The sequence below is a fragment of the Castor canadensis genome, chromosome 10, assembly GCF_047511655.1.
Source record: "Castor canadensis chromosome 10, mCasCan1.hap1v2, whole genome shotgun sequence".
NCBI lineage: Eukaryota > Metazoa > Chordata > Mammalia > Rodentia > Castoridae > Castor > Castor canadensis.
The window spans coordinates 115,990,112-116,014,042 of NC_133395.1; the positions used below are offsets into that span (position 1 = coordinate 115,990,112).

The 23,931-nt window shown below is 34.5% G+C and overlaps 1 protein-coding gene across 1 annotated transcript in view; it reads left to right on the plus strand.

Moving 5' to 3' along the window:
* Appl1 (adaptor protein, phosphotyrosine interacting with PH domain and leucine zipper 1) overlaps nucleotides 1–23,619 on the plus strand; it is a 36,330-nt gene extending 12,711 nt beyond the window's left edge. The window contains exons 7-22 of the mRNA XM_020156507.2: nucleotides 525–583; nucleotides 3,421–3,567; nucleotides 4,651–4,733; nucleotides 5,497–5,655; nucleotides 6,456–6,644; nucleotides 8,477–8,519; nucleotides 9,823–9,879; nucleotides 12,997–13,088; nucleotides 13,485–13,667; nucleotides 15,231–15,283; nucleotides 16,299–16,473; nucleotides 16,573–16,609; nucleotides 17,220–17,366; nucleotides 17,944–17,994; nucleotides 18,167–18,256; nucleotides 19,426–23,619. Of these exons, the coding sequence (XP_020012096.2) occupies nucleotides 525–583; nucleotides 3,421–3,567; nucleotides 4,651–4,733; nucleotides 5,497–5,655; nucleotides 6,456–6,644; nucleotides 8,477–8,519; nucleotides 9,823–9,879; nucleotides 12,997–13,088; nucleotides 13,485–13,667; nucleotides 15,231–15,283; nucleotides 16,299–16,473; nucleotides 16,573–16,609; nucleotides 17,220–17,366; nucleotides 17,944–17,994; nucleotides 18,167–18,256; nucleotides 19,426–19,572 (1,712 nt within the window). The 3' untranslated portion in view covers nucleotides 19,573–23,619. The remainder of the gene's footprint in view (nucleotides 1–524; nucleotides 584–3,420; nucleotides 3,568–4,650; nucleotides 4,734–5,496; nucleotides 5,656–6,455; nucleotides 6,645–8,476; nucleotides 8,520–9,822; nucleotides 9,880–12,996; nucleotides 13,089–13,484; nucleotides 13,668–15,230; nucleotides 15,284–16,298; nucleotides 16,474–16,572; nucleotides 16,610–17,219; nucleotides 17,367–17,943; nucleotides 17,995–18,166; nucleotides 18,257–19,425) is intronic.
* Nucleotides 23,620–23,931: the final 312 nt, after the last annotated feature.

Consider the following 23,931-nt stretch of genomic DNA (forward strand, 5'->3'; position numbering starts at 1 on the left):
TTATCAGTGTACATACAGGCCAATTTTTGGCAATAATTGAAAACAAATAAACCTAATTAAAAGTACACATTATTTAAATCAATGTTGTTATTTGAATACACTGTTTACATCAGTCTCACAGTTTACTGTGTTCATAATGCCTAAAGAGATGGTATAATATTCTACCTAGTTTTTAAAGAATTTTTTTTCTTTGTGGTGCTGGGGATTGAACCCAGCTCATGTATGCTAAGGATGGATGTATGAGCATTTGCTATGTTTTTGGACTAAAAATAATTTAAAAACTTTTAGTGTATTACAGTTTTCTTAGAATTCAGTGATTTCTTTTTTTTAATCACTTTAAGAATCAGACACATAATTTAGGGGAAGTTTGACTATGGGGACAATTTGAATATAATGGTCACATGATATAGAATTCTTACCTTGCTTTAGTACATTTTCATAAAGATGCACATATGAAAACGATTTAAAGCATTTATGTTTTGCAAAGTAGTTCATTGTTGTTAACACTCGTTTCTGCTTTCCAGATCATGATGCTGCAATTAACAGATATAGCCGATTGTCAAAAAAAAGAGAAAATGACAAGGTGTGATATGTACCTACTCCTTCTGTATCACAATTAGTGACTATTTCATAAGATGGTTTAGTTTTTCCTGTTTAAAAGTAGAGCCAATAGTTAATTTATGTGTTTTGCTCTTAGATAATTCTTTCCTGTTAACTGTTTAGAACCTTTCTGGTAATTGTTAGTATCTTCAAACAAAATGCTTTTTTTCCTGCTATAATTAGATAAGTTATAATTAAAACATAATTGTTCTAAAAATGTAGTTGATGTGCAGTATATAATACTGCTTTTTCTGGCTTTGTATTTTGATAACATTGCATATGTTCCGTTTCATTTGACCCATGTATGTATTCATAAATGTCTTGTGAGGTGCAATAGTCAAAAAGTAGAATTGTTGTACATATAACTCAATGAAATTCTGTTATAAGGCCCTCCTCATTTACAGGGAATATTTGTCTTTTGATATTTCTTCAAGGAGAGAAATGCAGAAATATTACATTATATTTGAGGAGAGAAGCATTCAAGTAAAGCTTAAAGAAGAGAATATTAACAAGTTTGTCTGGGTGCTCTTTAAGATCAGTTCTTTCTCTGTGCCTAATGCAGACTTGATGTGTGGACCTTACTAGGTGCTTGAAAGTGAGCTGATCTCTTTTCCTGGGAGTTAGTGTCCATAGCCTTGGCTACAGCTATCGGTAGACACAGTTATTGCATGTGACACTACAGGATTGAGTAGGGTGTCTGCAACAGTTATTGTTATGATAAAGGGAATGTTTCTCACACAGAATTCAGTCTAAAGATCTGCTTTTCACCTATAATTTTAGTTCACAAATTAGTTGATGATGCAAATACTGATATTAGACATTTTGAGGTCTACATTAATTATTTTATTTTAGACACTAATTTATAGTTTATATTGCCTCTGACTGTTCCAAGTATTTTTAAAATTTTTTTCAGTGCTGGGGTTTGAACTTAGGGCCTCATATAGGCAGGTGTGTTCCAAGTATTTTGAAAACAATCTTTGATAAATGTTTTCATTTAAAAATTTATTGAGCACCTACTAGATATACATACGTATGTATCAAGCAGTATGTTGGGTACCTTGAGAAAACAGTGTGAGTAGGCTCCACTCTTGCCCACAAAGAATGGATACTCCACACTTATTGAAAGCTTTGTTGTGAATGCATGTGACTAGACTAGGTGCCTATAGTCCAAGGATGAAGAGGGGGCATGGATTACAATGAGGTTTTACTAAAATGTGAAGAGCATAGGCTTTGGTGAATTAGGAAAGATTATACTTTTAGGAGGTGACATTTGCATTGAAAATAAGTGGACATGACTGTTTTGGGATTAGGCAGAGGGTGTTCCTTAAAAAAAAAAAAAAAAGATTTTGCAATGGCATACAGTGGAGTCGGGAGAGTGTAAAGGTGAAGGGCACTGCTCTGAAGTCAGACTGTTTTGAGACAAATCTGAGCTCTGCTACAACTGCCTGAGGTTATATACTAGTTACTTAATTCCAATCCTTTATTTCTCTGTTAGAAAAATTTAATTGTATCAATAAAATTAGGTAATGCATGCAGAATACTTGTCTTACAGCAAGTTTTCATTAAATTCTAGCCATAATTACTGTTCTTATGAGGGAAGATAATTATTAGTATGCCTGGATATGTTTGGGGAGGTATGGCAGAAATGTCAGTGCAGACGTAGTTTTGGGGCTGAATTTTAATGACCTCAAGATTTGTGTTAGAGGGGGTGAACAGCCACCAAATCATTGTAAGTAGGTGAGTAACAATGCAGTTGAATTATAGAATAAGAACACGAATGAAAATGAGAAGGAGATCTAATGAAAAGGTACTGGAATAGTTTGCCAAGACATAATAAAAGTCTCAGCTAACGTTGTTACTGAAAGAGGAGAGAAAGGAATACTTTGGGAAATACTTCATAAGAATTGAAACTTATAGTAGGAGCAGGCATCAAAAATAAGTCCTAGTACTTGGTTGACTGATGGAGCCTGGAATAATTAAGAGAGGTAAGAAATAAACTAGAAGAACAGGTTTTTAAGGAAGATACTGTCTTTCGTTTTATACATTTCCAGTGCTGTGCACACACATATTACACACAGAAACATGGAAAGAACCCAGCTGGAGATGTGTTTCCTCTGGCAAGAGTGAGGGGCAGGAGATAAAAATTTGCCACCACTGAGTCATTGGTATGGTTGAATATTCTTGGTTCTTTGTTTTTTTTTCTTTTTGCGGTACTGGAGTTTGAACTCAGGGCCTCATGCTTGCTAGGCAGACATTTGACCACTTGAGCCACACCTCCAGCCCTGTTCTTGGTTCTTGATGAGATATTCTCAGAGAAGGACGAAGAAAGGAGAGCCTAATGCACATTATGTAATAAGTTCTCAATAAAAATTTATTGTCTGGATAAAGGAATTCAGGGGAGTATATGTATTTTAAGCATGAGTGAAGGAAGACAAGCAAGTAGAAAATAGGAAGAATAGTGGTAGGGAGAGAACCAGAAAGGGAGAATGCTGTGAACTGTTTGAGGTCATAGTCTAATGGCTAAGTTAGTAACAACTGTCTGCCTTTCCTCCATATGGTAGACTTTTTCTGCCATGCTTAGTTTAGATATTTTACATTTGTAGGTATATGCAAATACACATTTTGTAAATAATATGGTTGGTAAACTAGAAACCAGCTTAGCCAATATGTTAAAGCACTTGTAATAGATAAAAAAAATCAGGAATGTTATGTTCATTTACTAATGATACACTGTTTTCCTTGGTAGTTTTCCCCATAGCTACTACTGAAGAAAATTAAAAATTCAATAAATAATAGTATTTTTAATCTTTTCATTCAAAGGTGAAATATGAAGTAACAGAAGATGTGTACACTTCCAGAAAGAAACAACACCAGACCATGATGCATTATTTTTGTGCATTAAATACTCTTCAGTACAAGAAGAAAATAGCATTATTAGAACCTCTACTTGGGTACATGCAAGCTCAGGTAAATGAGCTTTTGGATTAAAACTGTGCTAAAAGCCATATATCAAGCTTGGTGTTTACATTAAATAGAACTTACTGTACTTACTACAAACTTGTCAACATACTCATTTGTGTCTGGCTTTTAATAAGTAATTTTGAAAAATGTCATTGGTGTACTGTTTTAAGGAGTTTGAGGAGAATGGTTTTTCCTTGCAATTGAAGATCTCAAATGTTTTAGAGTAATTGAAAACATTTACATTGTGTTTAGACCTTGTCTACCTCAGCTGGGGACAGGAAGCAGAAAGCTAAATGAATTCCATTGTTACATCTATTCCTGGAGCTTCCCACTCATTCTTGCTGAAAGAGAATGAACAAGTTTAATTTGTTCCATGTTCCTTGCAAAATTCTTGAGTTAAAAATAATAGATGAACTCTCAAGTGCCAAAAGAGTGCATATCAGCAAGGAGGCTAGAAAATTGAGTTTTGGCGGTATCAGTCAAAAAATCAAGAGTTCATGGGCTAGAGGTGTGGCTCAACTGGTAGAGCACTTGGCTAGCAAGTGCGAGGCCCTGAGTTCAAATCCCAGTACTGCCCCCCAAAAGTTGAGTTTTTTTTTTTAAGTTATTTTTTTATTATTCATATGTGCATACAATGCTTGGGTCATTTCTCCCCCCTGTCCCCACCCCCTCCCTTACCACCCACTCCACCTCCTCCCCCTCCACCCACCTCCTCAACAAAAGTTGAGTTAAATTTGAATATTCCTTCAGGTATAAGAGTATTAATAAGCCAGGTGTGGTGGCATATGGCAGTAGTCCCAGAATTCAGATTGCTGAGACAGGAGGAATAGGAGTTTGAGGCCAGCCCAGACTATACAGTGACACCCTGTCTCAAAAACAAAGTATATAAAACGATGTAAAGTGGAATTTATTTCTGGTTTTCTCAATGGCTCTTTCCAGTAGATGTTGCAAACTGTAGCCTGTTACTATCCAAATGTAATAATTGTTTGTTTTTAGACTTAACCACGTATCTTAGAGATTGTTTATATGATTTAAGTATTTTTGTGTGTGTATGTTTGTGTTGTTCAATCTTCCACTCCTCTACCCCAGATAAGTTTCTTTAAGATGGGTTCTGAAAATCTCAGTGAACAACTGGAAGAATTTTTAGCTAATATTGGAACAAGTGTACAGAAGTAAGTACTTTTTTCTTAAAATTGAAAGTGAAATGAGAATAAGTTGACAGCTAAATGCCATAATTTAAAAAATATTTACTACTTAATTTCCTGACAGATTATTTTCCCTGCCATAAGAATGTTTCTCACATATCTTGTGGATATTGTTTTTAGTTTTTTTTTTTAACCCCCTTTTCCCTAGAATGGAAATTCTGAATTTCTTAACAGTGTAGAAATTTTAATGATTGAGAGCTAGCTTTTATGTCTGAATAAAACAAAGATAATAGTAATTATCCATAGATGAAATTACCTTTAAGTCTTATACATTGTGGGGGTTGCTTGGGAGATTACCAAATCTTGTTTTGGAAGCCATAGAACTTAGAGAGGGAAAGCAGTTCTAGTTAGGTTCAAAGTCTCAGCAATATTATTGCCAATCTGAGGTATGGAGAGAGGGAAATAGTTTTTCTTTCTTTTGTGGTGCTGGGAATTAAACCCAGGGCCTCATGGATGCTAGACAAGTGCTCTACCACAGAGCAGTTTGAAAATTCCTCCACGGACAGGGATTCAGTGTGGCTTCATTAGTTTTTAGATACTCGTATTGTTTCCAAAATATCTAAGTTTCAGTTAAAATGTTAAGTAAGCTGTTTGAAGTGTATTTAACCACCTATGCAACTGCTTTTTTCTTGAAGAAAATGTGTACAAAACATCTATACAGATAAACATGATTGGTAAAGAATTTTTTGCTGATTGTGGCTGGTAGTAAGTAATCTGTTCTCTGTGTTAGTGTTCGCAGGGAAATGGACAGTGATGTAGAGACCATGCAACAGACAATAGAGGACTTGGAAGTAGCCAGTGACCCTTTATATGTGCCTGACCCAGACCCCACCAAATTTCCTGTTAATCGAAATTTAACCCAAAAGGCTGGATACCTTAATGCTAGGAAGTAAGAAAACTACTGATACTTTCATATGTTATATGTCTTGGAAGGTAGTGCCAAATGAATATAATATATGATTGATATTGTCTGCCAAATTGTTTTGATTTTACTAACAGTTGAACCTTTTTAGTGGTGTTAGTATTTATGTGAACTTGTGGACAGATAAGTATACCCATACTTTTCAAAGAAAGTTCTACTTAGATAATTATTGAATAAATTATAAAAGAGGTAAAACCAGTTTGACTTTAAATAAATAAATTTATCATAACATGTGAATGCTATTAAATACCATCATGTATCATACTTTAAAATATATATAATGATTATTACATCAAGTTAAATTTTAGTTTTCATTTGAAGATAGACTAGGCTGTTCTGTTTTTTTGTTTTGTTTTGTTTTTGTTTTTTTTTTTTGGTAGTACTGGGGATTGAATTTGAATTTAGGACCTGGAGAAAGTGCTCTACCACTGAGCTATATCCCCAGCTTTCCCTTGTAATAGGATGAAGGACGTTCAACCTAGGAATAAACCAAATTATTTTATTTTGAATGTATTTCTTTGGAATATTAACTTGTACTTTATGATATATCATTATTATAACAGCTGAAATTTGATAACTTCCAGCCTTGTTTTGGAAGCTGTACACAGATTCACACAAATGAGCAAACATACGTAAAATCCTTTTCTTGGCACCATGGTGCCTTTTTTAAGGCTGGTCTTTATAACATGTTTTATCTTGTGTCTGCCTGATGATACGGTAATTTCAGGTATGTCATTAAAAAGTGTCACTGTACTGTCTTCATTTAGTAAAACAGGCTTGGTGTCATCTACCTGGGATAGACAGTTTTACTTCACGCAGGGTGGAAACTTAATGAGTCAAGCCCGAGGAGATGTGGCAGGAGGCCTGGCCATGGACATAGACAACTGTTCAGTGATGGCTGTGGACTGTGAAGACAGGCGATACTGTTTTCAGATCACTTCTTTTGATGGAAAAAAGTTAGTATTGTTTTCTACTTTAATAGAATCTGTTAATATTTTAAACTACTGAAAGGTAAGCAGGCACTCTACCACTTGAGCCATATCTCCAGTGCATTTTGTTCTGCTTATTTTGGAGATGGTTCTTGTGAACTGTGCCTGAGCTGGCCTGGAACTGGGATTCTCTTAATTTCAGCCTCCCAAGTAGCTAGGATTATAGGTGTAAGCCACTAGTTCTTGGCTTACAACAAATTTTTGAAAAGCATAAATATAAAAAGGAGTATGGAAAAAATACCTATAATTTTATTAACTAGAAGCAACAATGATATTTCATTTGTTGCCTTTTAGTGTTTATCTGGAATACTTTTTTTGTGTGTGGTACTGGGGATTGAACATTCTAGGCAAGCACTCTAATTTAGTGACATCCCTTGTCCTTTTTAAAAATCTTATTTTGAGACAGAGTATCGTTAAGTTGCCTAGACTGAGTTTGCACTTGTGATCCTTCTGCCTCAGCCTCCCAGACAGGGTTACAGACGTGAGCCACCGTGCCCAGCATGAGTACTTTTTAAAATAATTGAAGATATAGTGCATATATTATTTGGATCTGCAGCCTCTTACTAAAAACCATTTCATAATGGAGGTACTGTAATCTTTTTAGACATATAGCATAACTTAAGCATTTTCCTAATGATATTTAGTTTATAGCTATGATTTTTTGCCCCCTCCATTTAATTAAAATACTGATTTTGACCTTTGAACTTTCTTAATGTTCAGAAGCAGCTTCTGGGTTCCCTGAAAATCATTTTCCCTCTATTTATGCACTTTAATAAACCAATTAAAAGAAGATAGTATGGATCATTATATCCTGTCAAAATGGTTAATTTTGTATTAGTTCTACAAACATAATGAATGTGAGTACTGTCAGTTATCAACTAGATATAAGGAGTCTCTGTTCATTTGGCAAAATTACCAAATCTTAATTTGGTAATTTTTTAATTTCATTAAAATTGTTAATATGTTACTACTAGTACTTACATTTTTGTATTTTTAGTTTTTGCCAATGCTTACATGATTTCCCGTTTTTCATTCCTGCTGTGATACAAAATTAGGAAAAAATATGTTTCTCTTTATTTTCGTGGTACTAGGGTTTGAACTCTGGTCTTCACACTTGCTAGGCAGGTTCTCTAGCACTTGAGCCATATGGTTTTTATTTTTAAAAAAGCAAAATATGTGTTAGTGGTTCATATATTGAAATTTTGATTTAACCCTATATATATATATATATATATATATATATATATAATTTTTTTTTTCTTTTGTGGTACTGGGGCTTGAACTTAGGTCCATCACCTTGAGCCACTCCAACAGCCCTATTTTTGTGAAGGGTTTTTTGAGATAGGGTCTTGGGAACTGTTTGCCCAGGCTGGCAGTGAACTGCAAACCTCCTGATCTCCACCTCCTGAGTAGTGAGGATAACAGGTGTGAGCCACCAGCACCCAGCTTGATTTAACCCTCATATTAAAGAAGAAACAGTCAATAATGATGTTAGTATTTTCTAGTAGAGTTGTGGTATGTAATAAGTGTCAGATGAAATGTATTGTCGCACCTCCATGAAATGCGAAGTATACCTTCATGTTCTGTCTTCTTAGAGCCAGCACCTGTTTCCATTTGGCACATCTTGGTGTAGATAGCCACGTTTATTGACAAAGTTGAAGCTGTTAAAATCTTTGTCCTGTTGACTTTGATGGTCTTCTTTTCTTAAAATACTGTTGGTCATGTTTTTTTGGTTTTTTTTAATTTTAAAGTTGAGGTTTTAGAATTTTTTTTTAAATAATTCTTCTTTTTCACCTTAGATCTTCAATTTTGCAAGCAGAGAGTAAAAAAGACCATGAAGAGGTAAATTTTTACATATTTAATTTCTTCAGCAACATTTGAAATTATTTTTCTGAGAACAAAATAATGTGTTCATTATAGAAATTTTGGAAAAATCCTAGTGAATTAAAAATCTTTTTTTTAAGTCTAATGTTCTCAAGTGACATTCTAAAGTTTCTCACAGAAGTTTATAGTTGGAGGGACCTTAGAGATCATGTCTTTGCTATCGTAAAGGTTTAAATTCAGCAATGACCTTGTGACTTGCCTTCTGGCAGGCTATTAGTATCATGAGGTAACAGTTTAATTTATTCCCTTCTCTCACCAACCCTTTGGGATGGTATTCGCTGCAGTAAGAACATAGTGGCAGCAGGTGTGCCATGGCAGGAAGCATCTAAAAACCTTGGGAAAATGAAAGACAGAAAAATAAAAATTTGGGAGTCTCTGTTCTTCCTCACAAGCCTTTTAGTTTTGGCTCCTTTTTTATTCTTAGTACACCAAATTTGGAAGGTAAGGCACAACCAAGAACTGATAATTTAAAAATTTTGACTTTAAAAATATTCTCCCATGAAAATACACTACAGCTTGATTTTGAGCCTTTTTATCTAGTATTATAATTGTGTTGGTAAAAGACAAAGTTGGAAATTATGTAGGCAATCTACTTCTATTTACCTCTTGGCAAAGTGTTCATATTAAAACTTGCTTTTGGGTCTCTTGAGGAAGACAGACAAAGTTTCAACTCTGTGCATGGTTTACTAAACAAAATACTACTTACTTTAGTGAGGCCTATTAGGCACTGGAATCCTTGAGAATGAAGCAGATGTGGAACAGAGAGTTTTCTATGTAGAAAGAAGGGAGGTATGTACTATATGTTAATCAGGAAGTTACTTGTGTCAATTTTTTTTGCATTGGAATTAAGATTGTCTTGTCTGGTGGGAATTCAGGGAGGAAATAATATAAAAAGATATAGACTATTATAATTTAACATGATTGCTATATTTTTTATTTCCTTATATGAAATAAATTTGGGATTTATAAATAATTAGCAAATCTGCTAAATGATCTCTTATATACATGTTCATAGCAAGTTGTTTCCTTGTTTTTATTTTGTTTTGCTTTTGGTGCTGGGGATAGAATCCAGGGCCTCATGCATGCTAAGCCTGTGTTCTACCACTGAGCTACATTCCTAGGCCCAAGGTAACTTTTACAAAGAAGGTTATATGTTAACTTCTAATGAAACTTCTGTTTCATTTGGATATTGAACATTCTTCTTCAGAAGTATGTTGGAAAAAGTGTTGTCAATCACGTTTCTGTTGTTTTCCTCTTGCAGTGGATTTGTACAATTAACAACATATCTAAACAGATATACTTAAGTGAAAATCCAGAGGTAATATTTTTATTTTGTTCTCAATTTAGCAAAATTGATTAATTCTGTGACTTACATGACTTTTATTAATTGGGTCATAATTTCTCAAGTTCTATAATCTTCATGTATGTGATGAGTATCTGATCTTCCTAGAAAAATAAATTATTTCCAAAGGTATTGAAATCAGTCAATCTCCAAATATTTATTAGATGTTGACTATTTAGCTCTGAATTGAGTACCATGAAGTAGGGAAATGTGGAATAAAATAAGCCATAGCTTATCTTCTGGTGAGGCAAAATTAAAAGTTTAAGTAACATAATATAAAACAGGATATGATTGAAAGGACATGGTGATGACCAGAAGCTTATACTTTGAGAATGTTAAGATCAATGTGGACTTCAGCTATAGAGAAAGTTCTGTGGAGATGATGGAAAACTGAGCTAGGATTTGTTTGTGTTTTGAGAAAAAGAGAAGACATTGCAGGTAAAATAAAAACAGCACAAATACAGAAATGATATGTTTATGAAACTAGTAGTATAAAGGTTCATGGTGAAGAATAATAGAAAACTGAAATGTGCATACATATCACCTGGGAATATTGTTAAAATACATGTTATGATTCAGTACATCTCTGGTGACATAGCCTGAACTCCCAGTTTTGCAAATTATTCTTTGAGTAGCAAGGATTTCAAACCTAGTGAACCCCCCATTATAGACATAGACATAGGTATAGTTTAAACATGCAGACAGAACCTAGGGATATTGAGGACTCTGGAAGTAATCAGTGGGTCCATACTGCAGAGTAGTAGGAAAAGACTTGGCTTTAGGATAGGAGCTGTCAAAACTCTTGCCAGTCTTTGGGGATTTGGCTGTGCTGTGAACCCAGGTGCTTCCCAGGGCTGGGCAGAAGCTGATGATTTCAGCTGAGGAGTGATTTCTGCTGAGGAACATCACCCTTCTAAATCTTGGAAATAATTGGAAAGTCAGATGGGAAGGTGTAGACTGGTTAGTAAAGGATGACAAATAAGGTAGAGATGACTTCCAGATTCTAAGCCCAAGTGAAAAGAAGAACAATTAAAAAAAGAAGAGTTCCATTTTATCAAAATGGCTGTGAGGTGTCAGTTAGGACACATAGATGCCCAGAAGGAAGTTTGACCCAAAAGAAACAAAATCTTACGACCTTTAAAAAAGTTTATTTAAAAATAAACTTACAAGTTTAATTTTACAGAATTAGTGCTAATGTGAGTAACTTGTTTCCTGTTAATTTTTTTTTTTTTTTGGTAAGGCTATTTGGGAGCAACAACATCACAAAAATTGAGACACATAGTAAATTACTTATTGCCTAGGAAATGCAGTATTTGGATTTGGGTAATTTAGACTTGCAATTCTTTACTATTGATATCAGAACTGTAATTGTTAGTTAATATTTTCAGGTTATCCATAATTACATCTCTATTAATGAGAATAGCAATTTTGATCAAGCCATAACATATTAGTATTTTTGCTGACTATAAGACACAGAAATGCAAAAGTGTCTTTTCTAATATAAAGACCATTTTGTTTTATTTTTTTATTTTATTGTTTTATTATTCATACGTGCAAACAAGGCTTGGGTCATTTTTCCCCCCTGCCCCCACCCCCTCCCTTACCACCCACTCCGCCCCCTCCCCCCCCCTCAATACCCAGCAGAAACTATTTTGCCCTTATCTCTAATTTTGTTGTAGAGAGAGTATAAGCAATAATAGGAAGGAACAAGGGTTTTTGCTGGTTGCGATAAGGATAGCTGTACAGGGAGTTGACTCACATTGATTTCCTGTGCGTGGGTGTTACCTTCTAGGTTAATTCTTTTTGATCTAACCTTTTCTCTAGTTCCTGGTCCCCTATTCCTATTGGCCTCAGTTGCTTTTAAGGTATCTGCTTTAGTTTCTCTGTGTTAAGGGCAACAAATGCTAGCTAGTTTTTTAGGTGTCTTACCTATCCTTACCCCTCCCTTGTGTGCTCTCGCTTTTATCATGTGCTCAAAGTCCAATCCCCTGTTGTGTTTGCCCTTGATCTAATGTCTGCATATGAGGGAGAACATATGATTTTTGGTCTTTTGGGCCAGGCTAACCTCACTCAGAATGATGTTCTCCAATTCCATCCATTTACCAGCGAATGATAACATTTCGTTTTTCTTCATGGCTGCATAAAATTCCATTGTGTATAGATACCACATTTTCTTAATCCATTCGTCAGTGCTGGGGCATCTTGGCTGTTTCCATAACTTGGCTATTGTGAATAGTGCCGCAATAAACATGGGTGTGCAGGTGCCTCTGGAGTAACCTGTGTCACAGTCTTTTGGGTATATCCCCAAGACTGGTATTGCTGGATCATATGATAGATCAATATTTAGCTTTTTAAGTAGCCTCCAAATTTTTTTCCAGAGTGGTTGTACTAGTTTACATCCCCACCAACAGTGTAAGAGGGTTCCTTTTTCCCTGCATCCTCGCCAACACCTGTGGTGGTGGTGTTAAAGACCATTTTCTTAATTGTGGTAAAAAAGTTTCAAAGCTAACTTTCTTAACATTTTTAGTATTTCACATTGAAACAGAGCTCTGAATACCATTTTTATTTAGCTGGTATTTTAAATAAAATAGCAAGTCTAAAATATTATGGAAATCTAAATCTTCCTTTAAATTTTTGAAAATATCCATAACTATGAATGTGTTCTGGAAAATTCTGAAAACTTTACCAGCAAAGTTATAACATAATAATTTTTATATTTTGTGACTATTTCCTACTTCTAAGTTTCTGTATTGAACAAATTTATTGATTGTCCAGGCACTAGGTGCTAAGCAATAAAAATCTTAATCCAAAATTAACTACCAGTTGGTAGTTAAAAATTTATAGCAAAGATAAGTATTTTCCTGTTACTATATTAGAAGAAAACAGACTTTTTTCCTAAATTATAGGAAGCAAAAGGAAACTTAAGTTTATAATGTTCTAAAATTATGTATCTTAATAGTAGCACAAGAAGAATGTGGTGCTACTTCGGTAGCTTTAGTTAGTGCTTTAAGCATTCTGAGAATTCAGAGAGTTGTCAATTTTTGATTTTTTTACATTACTAATATTAGTCTTTAAATAAAAAAATCAAAACAGGAAACTGCTGCAAGAGTAAATCAGTCAGCTCTGGAAGCCGTCACTCCTTCCCCATCCTTCCAGCAGAGGCATGAGAGCCTGCGGCCAGCAGGGTGAGTTAGCATACTGAGTTATTTAAAGAACAATATGTATATTTAAAGTATTAGTGGGCACTTTGATTTTAGCAGTTCTACTTAACATTAGTAGTACATAGTTCTCTGAACAACAGGGAGGTATATTTTCAAAATGGTAAATTTATCAGTAAGGGTGCTAAATAAACGATGATTGCACATTTCCCTCGTATGTCCCTAAATTGAGATGATTTATGTTTTTCATTGGGAAGAAAGAGACCTATTGTTAAATAAGTAGCTATTGTTTGGGATTGTATTTTCATTGAAATTTGCTTTACTCTGTCATTTAACTTATTTGTGTTTTCTTTTCCATAGTTTAAGTGTTCAACTTCCAAAAGAAAATTAAATGTAGTACCTTCTTGTTTTCCCTGTGTTTAGACAATCTCGGCCACCTACAGCTCGAACCAGCAGTTCAGGATCCTTAGGATCTGAGTCCACCAATTTGGCTGCCCTGTCTCTAGATTCTCTTGTTGCCCCAGATACACCAATACAGTTTGACATAATTTCTCCTGTGTGTGAAGATCAGCCTGGCCAGGCAAAGGCCTCTGGCCAGGGAGGGAGGTGAGTGATGGCATCACAGGGATATTGTTCTATGGTGTGTAATATTTATGATTCCATCCAGGCACTGGTGGCTCATGCTTGTAGTTGTTAGGAGTCTGAGATCAGGAGGATTGTGGTTCCAGGCCAGCCGGGCAAAAATAAGTTCTTGAGACCCCATTTCAACAGAAAAAAGCTGGGTGTGGTGGTGTGTGCCTGTCATCTCAGCCTTGGCAGGAAGTGTAAAATAGGAGTATAGTGGTCCATGTCAGGCTGGGCAAAAAGCAAGACCCTATCTCCAAAATAACCATACCCAAAAGGACTGAGGTGTGGCTCTAAGTCCTGTGTTCAAACCCCAGTACCACCAAAAATATGTATTATTTTAATTCTAAATTGTTTTCAGGTCTATTCTGATAATTGCAGAAGAATTTTTTGTTTGTTTTGAGTTTTTTTCTTTTTTTGAGACAAGATTTTACTATGTAGTCCAGGCTGGCCTTGAACTCAAGATCTTGCCTTAGCCTTAAAGTGTTAGGATTACAGGTGTGCTCCACAACACCTGGCTGAGAAAGTTAACAGTTCTATCTTTAGGTCATTATGCTATTTTAAAAGTTCTTAAGGGTAAAACATGTGCTATAGATTTATTAGAAAGTGTATGAGAATAAGTTTTTTAGGAAGTTACTAAAACATTGTGGCCGTCATTTATGTTTGATCACAAAAATACACTTAGTATTTGCAATATAGACCTGGCATGTATAAAAGAGATCAATTTCATGTTATCTTAGTTTAGTATTATTTTAGAACTGTTTTGCTCTCTTCTACCATAACCTTTGAAATGTACTTTTCTTCCTTCATTGTGAATGTGCCACAAACCAAGAACAAGGACCAGATAGCTTCTATCTCTAGTTTGCTTCTCTCCTTGCATTGCTACTTAGGCCTTGAGAAATACAGGGTTTCTCAGGTTGTTTGTGGTGCTTGGGCTCAAACCTAGGCCTCAAGTATCCTAGCAAGTGCCCTTCTCCTGAGCTATACACTCATCCTCAAGAAGTACAGGTTTATATAGTTAACTTGCAACCGGTACTTAAGAGAACATAAACAGAGGCTTAAAGTTCCAGGAAATCCCTGGCATTTTTTTTAAGCAGCTAAGATTATAACTAAGTCATTGTTCCTCTGTGCTAGCTTATTTAAATTCAAGAACTTTTGCAAGAAGGTTCATGATGTTGATTTGTTGTTGTGTGGCTAAATTTCCAATGCATCTTTGTCTTCTAAAATGCAGCAACATAGAGTTGGGATATAGCTTGTGGTAGAGCACTTGCCTAGCATGCACAAGACCCTGTGTTCAGTTCCCAGTACCAAAGTAAATAACTAAATAAATACTATAGTAACACTGGGTTTGGCCTATTAACTGTGTGAGGACAGAGTTTGTATCATAGTAATTATCTCGTCAGTGTTGTTTATTGACAGGATGGGACATTTTAGAGTTTTACTTTTTTAAATGTATGTGCTTATTTTTTAACTCTGGTTTCATTTATTAGAGTTCTTCCATTGTGGCTCATGGTAATTGACCTTTTTTTTTTCTAAATTTTTCAGGCGTACAAATCCATTTGGAGAATCTGGAGGAAGTACAAAATCTGAAACTGAAGGTAGAACACAGATGTGCAATATTCTTACATTTTAGAGCTTCTTGGTAGTAAACCATGCACATTTTGTCATTTACATTTTCTCTGTTGCTATGCTAAGTTTTTGTTGTTGTTGTTGTTTTATTTTATTTTTGGCAGTACTGGGGTTTGAACTCAGGGTCTTGTGTTTGCTAAGCAGGTGCTCTACCTTTTGAGCCATGCCCTCAGCCCTTTTTTGCTTTAGTTAAATTTCCCTATAGTGTCTTACATTTTTTCCTTGGCTGGCTTGGACTATGATTCTCCTACCAGTGCCTCCTGTATGCACTACCATGCCTAACTTACTTGTTGAGATGGGGTTTTTTGCCAGGCCTGACCTCAAACCACGATTCTCCACATAGCTAGGACTATAGGTGTGTACACTACATGCAGCTGTTTCTTTAATTAATTTTTTTTGTTGGTACTGGGGTTTGAACTCAGGGCTTTGTGCTTGCTAGGCAGGTGCTCTACCACTTGAGCTGCATCTCCAGCCCACAGTTTTAATGGTGTTTTTACTTCAAAATTTTCTCTGTCTACTCATAGTATACTTAAGGAAATAGAACTTAATCTGATTTTATTAATCATACAGAATTATAGGGTATCATATACTTTTGGCCTTGTACTTAAGATTAGGCATTGTACAGGCTATCCTTCAAGCTCTTCTCAACAGCTGATGGTTTTCATTTCTGGCCCTGGAGCATTTTAATTTTTTTTCCAGAAGCTTTTATTCTTATCTAATGTAATTCCAAAGTTACAGAAAAGTTGTAAGAATAGTACAAGGAATTATTTTTACCTACAACCACACTGTTGAAGCATTACCTTTTGCTATTTGAATTTGAGACCTTAATTTTTCAATAACGTGGACATTGTAGTTAGGAGTTATATCTAAATACCTCTTTTAGGTTGAAATTTTCATTGGAAAACCTACAAGGAGGCAGTATATTTACTTGGAAAAGAAATGTGGGGCAAAAACCAATACCTAAAATAACTTGTTCTCTTATAGACTCTATTCTTCACCAGTTATTCATTGTCCGATTCCTTGGTTCTATGGAGGTGAGATCAGATGATCATCCAGACGTTGTTTACGAGACAATGCGTCAGATCTTAGCAGCTCGGGCCATCCATAACATCTTTCGTATGACAGAATCACACTTATTAGTCACTTGTGACTGTTTAAAGTAAGTAGTTATCCTCCCTAAAAAACTTGTAGGAAAAAATGTTTACATAATTTCTTCCTAATTAAAATTTGTTTCCCAAATTTGTAATTACTATTGTAGGTTAATTGATCCACAGACACAAGTTACAAGACTTACAGTAAGTTCTGCATGATTGAATCTTTAAGTCCCTTTATTCATATATACACTGTGTAATTTGATAATCCTGATCTTGTATATTCAGTGATGGTACTATCAATTAAGATTGGTCTTTAGGCTGTTAGAGTTAAGTCTATGACCATCTTCAAAAAATTAAAGTTGAATATTCTGTATAACATAAAAGAATGAACACAATCTGGTGTGATACTTAGTGTTTATCTCTCAGTTAGGGAGCATATGTCATATGCCAAAGAAATTAACAGTAGAAATTAAGAAGTGAAGGATTGAGTTTATTTTATAATTATGATGTACTTTGAAATTGCAAGTGTGTGTTTTTATTTAATCATTTATTAGGCCATTTTTGTTATGGAATTTGGTTTTGTAAAATGTGTTAAGTGACTAATAAGATTCAGTAGTCAACAACCTCTTGTTCTCCTGGTAATCCAAATCATGTATGACATTATTTGTTCTTGAATTACCAGTCTGTTAAAAATAATGGCCTTAAAATTCTATTTATATTTTTAGAACTCAGCATATGAGTTTGTCGTGTGTTAGTATTGCTGTAATGATTTGGATGATCCCGTGTTTACTTATAATATTCTCTGTGGCAGTTTCCACTACCTTGCGTAGTTTTGTATGCTACACATCAGGAAAATAAGCGACTTTTTGGATTTGTTCTCCGGACATCAGGAGGGAGAAGTGAAAGTAATCTGTCATCTGTCTGCTATATATTTGAATCGAACAATGAAGGGGAAAAGGTATCTCAGTTTTCAAAACATTTCTGTTGTGAAATATGTATTATAATCAGGTTTTACTAAGATTTCTGGGGAAAAAAACCTCCCAGATTATGTTTAGTTCAATTGAGCTGGTTGACCAAAGCTTGTTTTAAAAAGAGCCAAGCCAGGTGGTTGGGCCTGCTGACTGAACAGACCACTATCTTCCTGGCCATTGATTGCAGGTGCAATATTCTAGCCTCATTAAAACTTATTTTGGGAGTAGAATATATTCCCATTATCAGTCATTTTCAGGTGCCATTAGCTTACAGTTGCATCAGCAGCTGCTTCCTTCATTCTTTTCAGGCTTTACTCTCTCAGTAATGAATCCGAGATAATGAATAGTGGGGAAATATGAAGGAGGTGAGAGCCGGCAGTGGAAGTTCACAGACTCTGAAGAAAACATACAGAGGCTTGTTTTTGGGCATTCTTAAATCAGCTTTTATTTGAAGCAGTTATTATGTTGAATTTTAACACTAGTTACATCAGCCGTTTAGTTACTTGAAATTTTTGCTTTGAAGTGAAAACTGTCTTGAATTTTTCATACTTTTTTCCTTTTTAGATTTGTGATTCTGTTGGTTTGGCAAAACAGATAGCTTTGCATGCTGAACTGGTAAGAATATAAGAGATACTTAATTTTCCAAGAAGGTTAACTAAAAGAGTATAATATAAGCTTTTTCATATTATTTAGCAAGTAAATAAAATGTTTTTGCTAAGTAAGGTTAAGTTTATAATTTAAAATTATTTCATATTTAATTCATTAGTTTTTCTCATCCGTTCTTTAGGATCGGAGGGCATCAGAAAAACAAAAAGAAATAGAAAGAGTAAAAGAGAAGCAACTGAAAGAGCTCAGTAAACAAAAGCAGATTGAAAAGGTATGCAGACCTAATGTGTGGATCTCCTCTTTATTTGGTGTTTATTCAGCACGGTGATTTTCAGATTTGAATTTCCAAATGAAAGTGTTTTCTGCTTGCTCAACTACTTCATAAGCAGATGATTCATAATGAGGCAGAAAAGGGTAACGTCTGAATTACAGGATCACTACACTGACACACAATGTGACTTGCTCTTAAGCAAACATACCAGAACTTTCATATTCCACTCAGGGTTTGTCACAGTAGTTTTTTGTGTTTGTTTTCTTAGTATTGGGGCTTGAATTCAGGGCTTTGTGCTTGTTAGGTAAGTACTTTACTACTTGAGCTACGCCTTCAGTCCCAAAATAGTTTTTTTGAATATTTATAGACTTAATTGCCATTATTGAAAGCCATATTGTCCTCTAAGGGGAAAATGTCAGAAGTGTCAACTCATTGTCCATGTGTGTGCATGTGTGCGTGTGTGCATACACGCACACACATATATACGCATATATATGTATACACACATACACAATACGTTTTTCTTGGTAGTGGTGCTGGGGGTCAAACTCACAAAAAGATAATGTTAAGTTGCACAGTTTTTGAAGCCAAATGTTGATTAGTGATCCATGAGATTTTAAGAGCCTATTATAGGTAGTGGCATTGACAATAGTAATAATACTTAAGGAGAACAGATGAGTAAGAATTGGCATTGGGTTGGATATGTGGACAAAGAAGGGGAAATGGTAAAGATGACATGGAAGTCAGGCTTCCTTGAGAGTCTTGACTGAGGGTAAGCAACATCCAGTTTAGCAAGAAATTGGGCAAAGATGGAGATGAGATCTGGAGAGGGGTATGGAATGATCCATCATGAAATTTTTACTATGAGTTACTTACTGTAAAGAGTATAGTGTAGAGATGATGCGAATAGTGAGACATGATGATAGCCTAAATTGGTTGTTGGGCAAAAAAAAAAAAAAAAAGAGAGATTTTAGTTTGAATGTTGGCTTTTATAGGATTTCTAGACTGGTGCCAAAATCACTTTGGTGTTGCATTGATTAAAGTTGCCAGAATTATGCATACATATTTATGACAGGATTGAAGTGGCTCTCAGGCATGTATTTTAACTGCATAGGTTTCCATTTGACTGCAGACAATTAACTTAGTTTCTTTTTTATCTTTTCCACTAGGACTTGGAAGAACAAAGTCGGTTGATAGCTGCTTCCAGTAGACCAAACCAAGCCAGTAGTGAGGGGCAGTTTGTTGTCCTTAGCAGTAGCCAGTCAGAAGAGAGTGATTTGGGAGAAGAAGGAAAGAAGAAAGAGTCAGAAGCATAAACTCATCCTTGATTTTTTTGATTGATTTCTCCTTCCCCTCTTGGAATTTGACAATTTCTGTGGTGAAATGGCACAAGGTAACAACTATGTTGAAATATCAAGAAGGAAACTAAGCTTTATAGTTGCTGTTTTAGCTTCATTTTAAAAAGATTGAACTTGATGACTTAGGTTTACATTAAGTTCTTTTTCTTAAAAATAGTAGACTGTGCATTAACATTAAATTCCACTTGTCTAAACAAAACCTGCTTATTTCCCTAAAATAGATTTCTAAAGAGTTACACTTCCTTACACATTTTTTCCTGAAAATTACAAGTGCATTGTAATTGGCTGTACCCATAAGAAATCATTTATTCAGGTTCAGATGTTCTCCCCTTTCATTATAGGAACATTTTGCTGTTAGTGAAGAAGCATTCAACTGAAAATAAGTTTAACTCCTTTCCATAGAGAAGTTAACAAATTTGCAAATATTTTAACAATATTAAATATGCAGTAGATGTATAAAATCATTAGAACAGAGATTTTAGACTTAAAGTCTCCAATTGTGGTAGGTGGTACTGTTAATTTCAAGGCACTTTCTTGGCTTGCTCCCATTTCTCTGATGTGTTAGTGTCAGGAGGAAAGAAGCATAAGTGTCTCCAGTTCAAGATTGATTAGAGACCTTGGTGTTTTGTTACCATATTCTTAGTTCTCAGGTTGGGACTTCAATTATTGCTGCAGAGCAGTAATGTGTGGTGACTAAGATTTCAGAATCCACTAAAAGAGATTTTTTGTCATTCAAATACATTTTAGATTAGGAGTGACATGTAAAGATACTGTTATAGGATGAGACATTGTATTTTCTGCATTGTGTGAAATAATTTTTACTGATAATCAAATGATGTTTCAAAAGAAGTTCTATAGCAATTATGGTTACTGCTTAAGGTAAAAATTTGCAGCTTAGTTTAGAAAATGTAATCTTTTAAATTTCAGATTGATATTCCTAGTATTTTCATAATTCCATGTTTTGATAATGGACTGAATCACCACTTTATATCCACAAAGGCAAATAACTAATTTATGAACATAGAGTAATTTGCACTAATTATTGTAAATACTTCTAGTTTTCAAATGAGTAAAAAGGTCTAACTCCATGAAAGATTGAAAAGAAATTGAATGCCTGGTATAGTATAGAAGTTGACCAAGGAATGATTTTAGCCTGGTGCCAAGGTTAAAATGATACTTCTTTATTGCCTATCTTCTATGTCAAAACTTGATTTTTTTTCTTTATTCAGATTTTAAACATTGCTGATAGAAATTATGTTCATGTGTTCCACATGAAAAATTCAAATATATCGAGTTAAATATTTTACATAGTGTTAACATTTACAGATTTTTCAAGAGGTTAACCACTAAGACTTAATTTCACAAGGGAAAGGCCTTTTATTCTTTAATGTGTAGTTTCTTCTTCATAGTTCTGAATTAGAAATGGCATTATTTTAGTTCTCAGAATATAACTCAGTTCTTTCACATTGTGTTCTTTAGGGATGGGATAGATGGTTATAGATGGTTATATATAGGATCATGATATTATTTTTCTCCATGTGCCAAATGGGAGTAATGATTATTAAATACTCTTTGAAGATTTATGTTACCAAAACATAGTAAACAAGTGGAAATTTGTGGAATCCTTTCTAATTAAACATTTATTTTGTGCTTACTAAAGGGAATGTTTTCACAATAGTGTATCATTCCTTTTGTTGATGTTGAAATTTCTTCAGTGGTCAATACTTGATTGGTTGTGGCAAGTCCTGCTTTTAAGACCTCTTTTTTTTTTGAGGTTGGTAAGCTTTCTGTTTTAGTAAGTCTTGTCTTCATATAACATGTTGCCTCACTTAGGTCAGATGAACTCTGTTTTCCTACAAGGAAAGTGGTCTTTATTAGGAGGCAGTTTTACTTGGCCAGTTCTTCTGCATGGTCACAAAGTACTGCCTTTGTTAGCAGTCTCCTAGTATAGCCAGGATTAAGGATACTGGCAGACTTAAGGATACTGGTCAGACTTGTATTCCTTTTAAGTCATGTCTCATAGGAATTTCCACAACAACATGTCAGTGTCCATACATTCCAATGCCAAGTAGAAGTCATGACTGGGCTTAACAGTTTTAGATGATTCAATTTCTCTTCCCTTGCTGTTAAACTATATGAACAATTCCATTATTGCAGACATGTCAGCATCAGCTTTAATAAGCACTTGTTTTTTTGTGTAAAGAGGGCTCCAGTGAGTTTCTTCCTAATGTTAAAGCTGATCTTGCTCTGTTGGTCATCCTGTGAAATCCCTTCTAGCTCTGGGATGCTTTGATGGTAATTGGATTAGATTTGGGGCTTTTTTTCTTACTCAAACTTACACTTAATGGTTTTTAGAAATTAACAAAAACTGTTTTTTTTTTTTTAAAGAAAAGGACTACAGCCTGCTTACTTTTGCTGTGCATTCTGTTATCTGTATGTTCACCATATGAACAGTACTTTCATAACTATGGTGATGAGGTCAGTAGATAGGAGTCATTTATTCTTGCATCCTTTCTGAATTTTGAAAACTTGGTACCTAGGGACTGAACCTGTTACCTGGAACAGAGTCCCTAAAGCTTCTCTAATTTTTGCCAGATCCTTAATTATTATTTTGTTTTTAATTTCAAAAGAATTCTCAGGCTCCACAATTTAAGGGCAATGAAGTTGTTTCCATTATTCTTTGGAAAAGGACTGTCAGATATACATAGCATCCTAGGTAATACACAGTTTTGTGTAGCAAAAGCATTTGAATTAAATTTGATACCTATCTCTATATATGTATCACCGTAGTGTTTAAAATTTGAATCTTATAAAGTGCTGACAGACTCTTAAGAGCTAGCATACTGCGAAACCTTCTGCCACATAAATTAAATGAAAATATAATTGATTCTGATAACCTCTTAGCATTCATATTGTATTTTAAATATTTAAACATGCTGGTTTATAGAAAGAGCAAGAAGCCCTTCATTTTAGCTTTAGCAAGTTTGATTTTTGTTCTGTATCAAATTAATAGCCCATAAAGATTTAAAACTGGAACCATACTAAACTCTTAACCAATTTCTTATGACTACCCTCCTGTCATTTACTTCAGTTAATATGTGAACCAGGAATTAAATTATAACTAAAGAACAAAATTGCTTTGTATATATGATAATTTTGTAATGCAAGTGAACTGGTTAATTCTTATTTCACTGATACTATTAACTGTGCAGTGTACAGTTAAAAGTCATGCACCGTTTCCTTTAGAATTGGATTTGAAGAACTCACATTTATGTGATCATGGTAGTCATGTGGAGCAGAGAATTTTTTTTTCATTTTGTCGAAATAGGTATTTACTGACAAGGCTTCAAGAAATATGTTGTTTGAAGTCTTTCATGTATAATAAAAGCTATGATTTTTGTACAGTCTTTTTTGTATGAAATATTTGATATATACTATGAAGTTTATTTCTCCAAATAATTTCAAATGATCTTTTTAATCTAACACTATAATTACCTATTTAGTTCCATTGCAATTATACAACAGCTAAAATAAAAAAAAAAAAAGTCACTGATTAGGAAAAGCTTGTTATAGAAGCAAACTAATTCATTATTAGTGAGTTTTTTCTTATGGCAAAGGAAAAAGATTTTAATAATTATTCTAGTATGTTACAGATGATCTGTACTTGCTGCTGTACTTCAAGAAATTAATTTTAAGGGGCAGGTAATTGTGTGCTCCAGCTGATAGCTTTAATACTAATGTTTACTCATCTCATGTGCTCCTTGTAATTTGACCACTCTCTGAATTCTACTGAGTTTGTGTTCTAATTTGTTTTGAATTTTATAAAAATGTGTATATACTTTCAGGAGATCAAGGGAGTGGATGAAATTAACTTTAGAATTATGTAATTTATTTAAGTGCATGTATATCATAAATATATTTGTATATTGACATACATATAACCTTCCACTTGCTTATATATGCACACAGAATTTGATTAAAAAAATAAAATCTTCATGTCAGCTAGTATTGAAATTTTTTAATGCACAAAACTATAAAAGTAATCTAAGTCTCCTTCCTGAAGTAGTCTGTCACCACGAATCTTCACATCAGAAATCATCTGGCTTCAGCTGTATTAAAATGGATGGTTTATGTTAAATGCTAAGACTGAATATGTAAACATCAAAGCTATCACTGATTGGGCTTTGATGAACACAGCACGATCTCACCTCTCTTGTTCCTGTTGTGCCATCTCAATAGGACAGAGATGTGACTGAATGAACATCTCAGGTGTCCTTCCTCACCTTTCATAAACAAGCCGATAGTTATGTGTGGTAT